Source organism: Rhinopithecus bieti, unplaced genomic scaffold (assembly GCF_001698545.2).
Source record: "Rhinopithecus bieti isolate Rb0 unplaced genomic scaffold, ASM169854v2 scaffold_10706, whole genome shotgun sequence".
Classification (NCBI taxonomy): Eukaryota; Metazoa; Chordata; class Mammalia; order Primates; family Cercopithecidae; genus Rhinopithecus; species Rhinopithecus bieti.
This window is the reverse complement of record NW_016806811.1, coordinates 1982066-1993418: the sequence shown is the minus strand read 5'-3', so window position 1 is coordinate 1993418 and position 11353 is coordinate 1982066. Positions and strand designations below refer to the sequence as shown.

The 11353-nt window shown below is 35.2% G+C and overlaps 1 protein-coding gene and 1 long non-coding RNA gene across 2 annotated transcripts in view; one reads left to right on the top strand and one right to left on the bottom strand.

Moving 5' to 3' along the window:
- LOC108533186 (uncharacterized) overlaps positions 1 to 8718 on the bottom strand; it is an 11321-nt gene extending 2603 nt beyond the window's left edge. The window contains exons 1-2 of the long non-coding RNA XR_001886675.1: positions 8637 to 8718; positions 3848 to 3933 (exon numbers count right to left, since the gene is read on the bottom strand). This is a non-coding gene — a long non-coding RNA (uncharacterized LOC108533186). The remainder of the gene's footprint in view (positions 1 to 3847; positions 3934 to 8636) is intronic.
- Positions 1 to 11353, top strand: part of ADGB (androglobin) — a 243402-nt gene that overhangs the window by 104147 nt on the left and 127902 nt on the right. Inside the window, 3 exon segments of the mRNA XM_017877613.1 lie at positions 612 to 786; positions 2189 to 2279; positions 10859 to 10988. Coding sequence (XP_017733102.1) covers positions 612 to 786; positions 2189 to 2279; positions 10859 to 10988 — 396 coding nt within the window.

Genomic DNA, 11353 nt, shown 5'->3' with positions numbered 1-11353 from the left:
TGAACAATGAGATCACTTGGACTCGGGAAGGGGAACATCACACACTGGGGCCTATCATGGGGAGGGGGGAGGGGGGAGGGATTGCATTGGGGGTTATCTGACGAGTTGATGGGTGCAGCACACCAACGTGGCACAAGTATACATATGTAACAAACCTGCACGTTATGCACATGTACCCTAGAACTTAAAGTATAATAAAAAAATAAATAAACATAACAACAAAAAAAATTAGGTAGCAATGGTTAGTTTTTTTAAAATACATATTAAGCACTAGTGTTAAAGCATTAACCTGTAAAAATAATGACTGATTAATTTTGGACTAACTGATGTGCTTTTTATGCAATCTCATACAATCTTAAGCTTTTAGAACTGAAAAGTATATTCTAGTTCCATTCCCTCATTTTGTAAATAAAGAAGCAGGGCTCCAGAAAATTTAAAAGATGGAAAGAAATACAAATGATAATAATGCTTTTATTAAGAGATTTAGAGATATTGGATGATTTTTTTCTTATTACCACCATATTGCTCTGTTGGTGATAGTACTTTCATATTGGAAAAAGTATTACTTTAAATGGAAGAGAATGCTTTTCAATCTACTTTCCATCTTTTAGGCAGATTCTGCTGAGAAACTTAGAGAATATGGGCTTTCCCACATCTGTAGCCATCCTGTGCTGGTGACCAGAAGTAGGTCTTGTCCTCTGGTAGCACCACAAAAACCACCTCCTGTACCTCCCTGGAAACTCATTCGTCAAAAAAAGGAAACCGTTATAACAGATGAAGCTCAAGGTATGTATCACATCATTTTCAAATCCTTCTAGTTAATGTATGAAAGTCTAACAGTTTCATTTGTGGTGTAAGATGTATGTCAAGGTAAATCACCCAACATTTCATCTAAACCCTATGTTTAATTGTATGCTCAAATTTTATGTCTTTAAAGGATGAACTCTTCACATCTCAGAAGCTAAAAAGTTTGGTTAATGTCTGACTTGACCACATATATCAAGGTCATTATTTGAGTGACAGCATTGTTATTATTAGTGTGATAGAAAATCGTTGTAGCAAAGTGCAAAACTTCCCAGCCTTTTGTTTGTTTTTTTCCTTCCTTCCTTCCTTCCTCCTTCCTCTCTCCATCCCTCCTTCCTTCCTTCTCTCCTTCCCTCCCTTCCTTCCATCTTCTCCTTTATTGTTTCTTGAACCAAAGATCAGCATCCATTTGACACTTGAGAGGAAAACAAAATCCTTTATTTTAAAATGTTATATTTGGGTTAAATTCACAGAATTTCTTGAAACAGTTATTCATTCAGGGCATCAAGGAATAGTTGAATGAAAGGAAGAATAGTGAACATGTAGGTAACTTCTGATTTTGCTACTGATTGTTGTGTAATTCTATGTAAGCAAATACTCTTTTATAAACTGGGGTTACAAATCTAACAATCGGTAGGATGCTGTAATGTCAGTAACCTACCTAGAGGTTCTTCACATAATTTTCTTTCTAAATTGAAAATTAACAGAAAATGGGCATAGAACAGTCAAACAAAATTTACGTATTCCATGTCCCTGTCCCTTTTTTTTCCCTAATAATCACCCCTAATGTTTAATTCCATTGTTCACCATGGTAATCACGTGCTGTGTCCTTTACTCATTGAGAATTTCTTTCTTCTAGATCAGCCTCAGACTCTTTAGGAATATCCACAAATCCTCTCCTGACCTGCTGCTTTCTTTTTACCGCATGGTCATTACTTTGCTACAGTTTTTGTTCTTCCACTGCCGTATTCATATGGTAGTTCACATTTCCTTCTTATATCCTAAGCAATTGTGTTACAGAGGTTAACTAAGGGAACATTTTTTTTAGTAAAATACTTTTATAGAAACTCATTCCTGTACTTGAAATAGCAAATGCCAAGTAATAATTCTGTAAGACTTTGCTAACTTTCTCCCTTGAGACTTAATTGTTTCACATAATCTGGAAAGAAATTGAAGAGTAGACAAAAGGAATTGAGTACTGGAAAGATCTATAAACTCTTTCAATAAAAGCTTCATGTATGGTTTTACATTCCTATTTCACGCTATTGAAATTTGCTGAGTAAATAGTTAATCTAACCAGTACTGTATTAAATGTTAAATTCTGTATGCAATTCGGAAAGATTTTTTTAAATATACATCATACTTTCTAACTGCTACTTTTTAGAGTTAATAGTAAAGAAGCCTGAACAATTCCTTGAGATTTCAAGCCCATTTTTGAATTATAGAATGACTCCATTTACAATTCCAACAGAAACGTAAGTATATAACATTCTTCCTCACAAATGCGTTTTGTTACTAAATATTTTGTGATGTGTCTGGTTAAACATAACACCAAATGGGAGCATTTTGAAGAACGGTAATTTTAAAATAAGCCCAAATAGATGTAAAAACTTTAAAAGGACATTTTCTTGACCTTTTATAGATTGTAGCTACATTAATCCACTTAATTAACAAATACTTTTTGCTAATTTCTTGTGTGTGTTACGAGCTGAATGTTTGTATGCCCACCAAATTCATAGGTTAAAGTTCTGACTCACCAGTGTGGCTGCATTTGGAGATAAGGCCTCTAAGAAGGTAATTAAGGTGAAATGAGTGATAAGGCGGGGGTTACTGATCTGAGAGGATTGGTGACTTGTGAGGAGAGACACCAGAGAGTTCTCTCTCTCTTTGTCTCTTTCTCTCTCTCCAGGCACACACACAGTGGAAAGGCTATGTGAGCACACAGAGAAGGCAGCTGTTGGCAGGCAGGAAGGAGAGTCTTCATAAGAAACAAACCCTGCTGGCACCCATCCTGACTAGTCTCAGACTTCCAGTCCCCAGAAATGTGAGAAAATAGATTTTTCCTATGGAAACCACCTAGCCTGTGGTATTTTGTTATGGCAGCCCGAGCAAGCAAATACAGACTTTGGTATGGAGAAGTAGGGTGCAGCTGTAACAAATATCTGAAAGTGTGGAAGTGGCTTCCACATTTTCCTTGTTCTCTTTCAGATAGGCTTTCTCATTTTTCCCTATATGGGTAGGCTGAGAATTGTCCAAATCTATTTCTCTTTTCTAGCACTTTACTATAAGGAGTCAAGAGAAGCCACACCGCACTTTTAACACTTTGCTTAGAAATTTCCTCAATTCAATATTCAATTTCACTGCTCACAAGCTCTACCTTCCGCAAAACACTGGAACACAGAAAATTCAGCTAAAGTCTTTGCCTAACAAGGGTAGCTTTTCCTCCATGGCCCAGTAACATGTTCCTCATTTCCATGTGAGACCTCATCAAAATGGCCTTTACTATCCATATTTCTACCAGAATTCAATTCACAGACACTTATGTATTTTCTAAGAAGATCGAGGCTTTCTCTATACCTCTCCTCTTTCCTTTTTGGGCCCTTTCCAGAATAGTCTTTAAAGGTCCGTTCATGGCTTTCTTTAGCATGTACCTCAAAACTCTCCCAGCTTTTATTACCCAGTTCCAAAGCTGCTCCACACTTTTAGGTAGTTACTATAGCAGCAATCCCACTTGTTAGCATCCATTTTCTGTCTCAGCCTGTTTGGGCTGCTATAACAAAATGCCACAGACTAGTGGCTTGTAAACAACAAAAAAAATTATCTCTCATACTTCTAGGGGCTGGAAAGTCCAAGAACTGCATGCCAGCAGAATCAATTTCTGGCAAGGATCTGCTTCCTTGTGCATGGCATCTTCTCACTGTGTACTCACATAATGGAAGGGGTGAATGAGCTCTCTGGGGGTCAAAGGCCTCACCTCTTAATACCATTATTTCAGGGTTTAGGATCTCAACTTACAAATTTGATGGGGGAAGTGTACACATACCTGCAGATCACAGCACCTTCCTTCCCCTTCATCTAGTAAGTAGTGTGTTCTGTCGATGTGTTTTGTAAATTAATCCAGTTCTTCCCCTAAAAGGAATAATATTTAAAGTTCTGAAAATAATACATTTCAGTTTTTTTTGTTGCCTATCTACATGAAAAATCTTCAAATATTTGACAACATTTATGTATGCACCACTCCATTCTCTTATTATTAGGTTTCTAGATGTGTAAAAGAACACTGTGTAAGTTGTTTTCCAGTCCCACTGGACATTTCAGTTACAAAAACCAATGGAATTTCTATTCCTATTAAAACTACTATGAATTAGCCTTCTGTCACTTGGACACAAACAGTCCTAACTGATACTGCAATATAATAGAAATGCAATGCAATATTATCAACAGTGTCATTAATTTAGTCAAAATTTGGGTGATATTAACCACTTGTAATACACACATTATTAATATATTAAATAATGTCTTTCCTTCTGAAGTAGAGCATACTCAAAGGCTTCTTTGCTTCCTGGATGAATCATACTTAGCATTATTACTATACTGTCTTCTAACAGAGGGACCTCAAGGACTTTGAGGAACAATTACCCCAACATTCAATGACCTGAGACCACTGGGTTTTCTGGGGCTTTGTTTCAGTGATTGGCTTAGTTGCAGTTTTAATTTTGCTTTCCTAGAACTAATGATGTCTTTATCAGTTCTTAATATTGTCTGCTTCCAATAGCCTTCCCGTCTCCAAATTTGTCTCTAATTTTCTGGGTGTAATGAGAAAATTACATCACCAGATTTTTAGAATTAGTTAACGCTGGGTTGTATATACTTATAATAAAGACATTAGGGTTAGCATATGGGCTTTGTATCTACATTGTAACATTTGGATATTTAACGTAGTAACTTGGAAATCATAGGTATTAAGTAAATATTAATTGAATTGAAAATATTTTGAAGCACCTGAGTTATTCAGGATTTTAAATTATGTTCTTTCCTTTATGGTAGGCACTAGGCACATGTGGCTATATAAATTTTTTAAGTTAATTAACATTATATAAAATTACAAATTAATTTCCTTAGTTGCATTAGCCATTTTAAGTTCTCAGTAGTCAAATGTTCTAAGTAAACATTTTTATCATTGCATAAGTTTCTTCTAAATATTAAAAGGAATGAACAAGTGACCTGCCCATAAATGTAGCATTTTACTGTAACAGTATTATTATATTATTTTTAGTTTTTATTTTAACCTATATTCATAGATTAAAATGAAAAGCTCATCCATTTATATAATACGACATAACTAAGTGGCATTTTCTTTGCCCCGTTAAGAAGACCAATTGAATGTAATTGTCCTAATACGATAGTTGAAACATTTCAACCTTTTAAATCAGTTTTATTTAATAAATAAAAATGTATGCTTTGATGACAAATATACTAAAATTTGTGTCATTGCAGTGATTATACAAAAGCAATATTTCTTAAGTTCCCTTTTATAGTAAGAAATACTTTTTTTTTTTTTTCCCGAGATGGAGTCTGCTCTGTTGCCCAGGCTAGAGTGCAGTGGCGCAATCTTGGCTCACTGCAACCTCTGCCTATCGGGGTCAAGCAATTCTCCTGCATCAGCCTCCCAAGTAGCTAGGTTTACAGGTGTGTGCCACCACACCTGGCTAATTTTTGTATTTTTAGTAGAGGTGGGGTTTCACCATGTTGGCCAGGCTGGTCTCTATCTCCTGACCTCAGGTGATCCACCCACCTTGGCCTCCCAAAGTGCAGGGATTACAGGCGTGAGCCACCATGCCCAGCCAGAAATACTTATTTTAAGATAAATTTTGAATTGGTTGGAATAAGGCCAACTTCAAATGTTCTTTAGCATCACAAAATTAAAAAAAAAAATTAAATGATCCCCCTTATCCCAAGGATATTTAAATAAAGGATTGAGGGGACACAGAGGATTAACTAGCAAGGGCACTGTTTTCGTGAGGAAAAATTTGTTAATTAATCAATGAAAACTCTGACTGCAAAAATAAAGTGATATGAAAATATTATATGTAAAACAAAGATACTATTGAAAAATGCCCTCACTTTTCTCTTTCACATTGTCTGTTTTACTGCTTTGGTGAGATGACACAGCTGCTCAAATTATGTTCCTAAAAGGAGTAGACAATATAAGAGTATAAGCTGGTGAGAGATGAAAGGCAGTGATAAGAAGTTGGGATATTGCCTGGAGGCAGAAGAGAGCCAGAGAGGCTTGGAGTATTTCATATTTAGAAGTACTCTAATTTTTTTTCTTGTTTCTAGTAATTATGCTGATGGGAAAAATCTGTCTGGCTTTACAGATTTGGCTACTGTTTTAGAACAACAAAAAAGCATCTTATCTACTTTAATCATTAGCACTGATGAATATTTTCGGTTACTACCAGCTGATTAAATTACAAGATTAAATGATTGTCATAGAAACGTGGAAAACCGGGTGTGTCACTCTTAGGGACAAAAAAAAAAAAAAAAAAAAAAAAAAAAAAGACTAACTAAATACAACAGCAAAGACAATGAAGAACAATGAAGAGAAAGGGAGAAGGACGAGGAAGAGGAACCCAAATTCACTAATATTTGAACGTGACCATAGGGATAGAAAGAAAGACTGTGAAGTTGAATCTGAAGTTTTTATTGAATCAGAAGAACTTTACAAATAGGAATAACTGGTGTATTGGATGATATTAGTGCAGGGTATGATGGTTGCCATTAAAATTGTGGTAATTTTTAATGCAGCAATAGGTGGCTAATACATGGTTATACACATATATCAAAGACTAGCAAATTTACACTTTGAATGTGGACAATTAATTGTACTTCAATTATGCTGTAATAGAGTGGTAAAAATATAAAAAAGAAAGTATGTAAAGGGATTTAAAAAATGAAATAGAAATTCTAGAAGCAAAGAGTATAATGACTAAGACCCAGAACTCAATAGATGTGCTTAAGAACACATTAGATACAGACTAAAGGAGAATAGGCAAAATTGAAAATAGATTAGAAGATAATATCTAGACTAAAGCATGGAGACAAAAAAAAAAAAAAAAATGGGGAAAAAAGTACACCTAAGACCTATGAGACACATTGAACATGAGCAGCGTACTTGCCAGTGGTTCTCAGAAGTAGAAGATAAAGAGATTTGGAAATAATTAAATCATCAAATCTTAATGGCCAAAAGAATCCCTAAAGGGAAAAGTTTAAGTCAAGATTCAGGAAGTCTTAGAAAGACTAAGTAATATAAATACAAAGAAAACTGCAGCTGAACATATCATAGTAAAACCAAAGACAAATATAATGCAATAATATAAAGCAATAAAAGTGAAATAAAGACTGCTATACAAAGCAATATGGATGAATCTCACATACACTCACAAAATTTAGACCAGATGGTACACAAAGTACATGGTTAGTTTTCAGTTATCCTATTAATATACAGTAAGAAAATAAAAATTTTAAAAAGCAATACATGGTGTTGGAAGTAACCAGTGTGGGTGTCTGTGGTGAGGAAGGTTGGCCATGATTGGGACATGCCTCTAGCAGAGTTTGTGGGTTGTTAGTGATATGAAAAACACTTGATCTGAATAATGGTGATATGACAATGTTTACTTTGTGATATTTCAGCAAGTGTATATTCATTGTTTAACAACATTTAAACATGTATTTTAAGCTTCAATAAAACTTTATTAAAATTATTGAATGGTCTGTACCATCAGTCACACATATAATGGCCATTAAATATGTTTTTAGCCTTCTCTTGGATAGACTATAATCTATGATAGGAATATAAACTGATAAGAGAAAAGCAGTCAAAATTTAGATATGTAGCATGTTCATTGTGCTTTACTACTTTTAGACACTCTTTACATCACAGGCAGTTAATTTACACTTTTATTTATTCTATTTAAGTTTATAATACTAGGGATATTCTTCAAATAATTTACCTTTAAGACTTTGTCAGTTCTATGCATCGACAAGTGAACGTTGAAAAGTGGGTAGGGAGGGAGCACTACACAGCACTACTAGACAAATATTGGCAGTTGGCAATGTCAAGCCATGCAGCACAGTTTTATAACGAGAAAAAAACATTTCCTGCTACTTTGGTTTTAAAATTTTGTCATTGTTGCAAATTAATAAATCTAGTTTTAGTCTCAAACTTTTGGGTTTTTGTTTTGTTTTGTTTTTTGAGATAGGGTCTTGCTCTGTTACCCGGCTGGTCTCAAACTTCTGAGTTCAAGTGGTGCCTCTTGCCTCAGTCTCCCAAATAGTTGGGACTACAGGCATGTTCCACCATGCCCAGCATAAAATTTGTGTTATAATTTCTAATAAATCAATGTAGTAATCTCTATAAACACTTAAATTAGTTAAATTTATTTAAATATTTTACATTGCATTTGCAACTTTACTAGTTTGTTTTCTCTTCAAGCATTTTAAAAGCCAAAATGAAAGCAAAAGTCTTCACAAGTATCTAAATCATTACAAAGTCAAATAATCAAAATCATGTATTTGTAGAAATTTAATTTTTCCTATACATACTATTCGTGTTTACAAACCAAAATTTTCCTACACCTTTTAACTTAAGCATATAGCTAAAATTAAATATTAAGCTATACATTTAAAGGCCTAATTTCTAGATTATATAACATGCTAAATGCTTTCAAATATTACAAAAACTCACACATGGTTTCTTAGTCTGTTCTGGCTGCTATAACAAAAATACCATACACTGGGTGGCTTATAAACAACAGAAATTTATTTCTCACAGTTCTGAAGACTGGAAGTCCAAGATCTGGCAGACACTGGCAGATTTGGTGTCTGGTGTGGGCTCACTTTCATAGATGGCTTCCTTTTCCTCTATAGCCTCACAGGGTGGAAAGGGCAAAAAATTTCTCTGTGGTCTGTTTTGTAAGGATTCTAACGCCAATCATGAGGGCTCTACCCTCGTGACCTAATAAGAGACTCCACCTCCAAATACCATCACACTGGGGATTAGGTTTCAACATCTGAATTTTGGAGGAACACAAACATTTAGTCACACACAGAATTTTTCTAAACTTAACATAAAAATGTTAATGCTTCATGATTTCTGATTAATGTTATGCTTAAGCTACCCACTGTTTTAGTCAGGGTTCTCCAGAGAGACTGAATAAATGCGGAATATAGACATCAACACAGATATAGATAAAGATATGAATATAGATATATGACAGGAGGTTCATTAGAGGAATTGGCTCACTGGTTATGGAAGCTGAGAAGACTCAAGATAGGTTGTCTGCAAGCTGGAGAACCAGGGAGGTCAGTAGCATGTGGTTCAGTCCAAATCTAGAGGCCTCAAAACCCAGGAAGCTGATGGTGTAACTCTCAGTCTGAAGACAAAGGTACGAGAACCCAGGGAGTTGTCAGGGCAAGTCCAAGAATCCAAAGGGCAGAAGCCCTGGGCTTTTGATGTCTAAGGGCAGGAGAAGAAGGGCATCCCAGCTCCAGGAGAGAAAGTGAATTCACCTTTCCTCTGCCATTTTCTTCTGCCTAGGCCTCCAGGTAATTTGATGGCACACATCTACATTGAGGGTGGATCCTCTCTCAGTCCACCGACTCATACGCCAATCTCTGGAAGCACTCTCACAGACACACCCAGAAATAATGTTTTACTAGTCACCTTGGCAGCCCTCACGCCAGTCAAGATGGCACCTAAAATTCACCACACTCTCTAAGATGATGATTTTGCTATTCAAAATAATTTTTGTTTATCTCTTCAGCTAGTTGAGTTTGCGTATCAGAGATTTTGTGGGTTGTAAGAAGTAGAACTGCAGACCTCAAGGACAAATTTTCTTACAATTTGAATAGTCATAGCCAGCCTTTTAGAATCTCTATGCCAATAGGGACCCCAAATGGGCTAGTTTCATAACCTAAATTCCCTGAGTGACTTACGTTTTCCTTTTGTCTTCTTTCAGCTGTATTACTTGATTGAAGTACGTGAAATTCTAATACCCAGATACAGGTGGCTTCATCACCTGATTGGATTCGACTTCTATTCACTGCTTGAATCTGTTATTAATTCATTTACACATTCATCTCTGACAGAGCCAAATTAGAGATATGTGAATGTCATTTCATCCTGCATGGCAGACATGCCCCTTGTCCTGCTTTGCTGTCTCAGGTCAACATAAAAGCAAACCTGTGTTTTAATGAGCCTTTGAAAGTGACTGCTGTCACGGCTTTCTATCTTAGGAACATTGTCTTTGTAGCAACACTCCGGTACTTACACATTCTTGGCTCCTGGCCATGTCTGGGAGAATTGGAGACTCACAACCAAGTTTGTGCTACCCTCTAGTGGCAGTTTTGTGTAAATCAGAGAAGTTTAGTTACAAGTGAATTTTATAGAACACTAACTGGAAAACCCAAGTTGATGAAGTCTATATACATGGAATTTAATTTTATCTTTGAAACACACTTACTTAAAAAATACATATACTACAAAAATGTCTTTACGTACCTATAAAATCCTAGCAATATCAACGGCAATTTGGAGTCATACCAGCAATTACTTGAAAGGAAAGACTATATGCTTGAGTAGCTGGTATGAATGTCACAGTGATAAACTTAAGTGCTCAAGACTCATAATTAAATTTCTGACGCTTAGTTCTGTTTCACTGATACATCACTCTGATACTTAATTAAATCAATTCCACATATCAAATTTCTGTTTTGATCATCAAAATCTAAAGTTGACCACCAAAGCTTTAAAACAAATAATGTTCTAGAATTTTTACGTCAATTTGTTGACTAATATACAATATTTTTAGTAGCATAGAAAGATATTCAATGTTTTAACATGAGATAAAAAAACATTACTGGTAGTAAAAGAATGAGAATGACAAATAGAACACAATCAGAACTTTCTATTGTTGACAAAAATGCAGTTACTTATTAATAACTATAAGCAGAAGATCAAAACAATAGAAGTTTGGGGTTTGTTTTCTCTTAGGCATTATGTGCGCTCCTTAATTAAGAAAGGAATACCTCCAGGATCTGATTTACCTTCTGTCAGTGAAACTGATGAAACTGCAATGCATAGCCAGACAGACTTGAGTCAAATAACAAAAGCTACATCTCAGGTAACAATGTTACTCTTACTATTGGCCCAACTCTTAATGACACAAGATTTTTTCCTTATATTGTGAAACATAGTATACATACAAAATAATGTATAACATGGATCTGAACAGTATAAAGAATAGTGTTAAAATAAATATCTTATGTATCCATCACCTAGGTTAGAAAATGGAATAATCATCTGCTATGGAAGTCCCGTGTGTGTTTCTTCTTGGTTGTATTTTCTGTCTGCCACTCAGATTTTGCTAATAAACAACTTCATACTTTTCTCATTTTGCCAATTATAACTTAACATCTTGTTTGTGAGATTCCTCCCTTTTGTTTTGTGTCTGATTCATTTCACTAACCAATAGTATTTATTGTATAA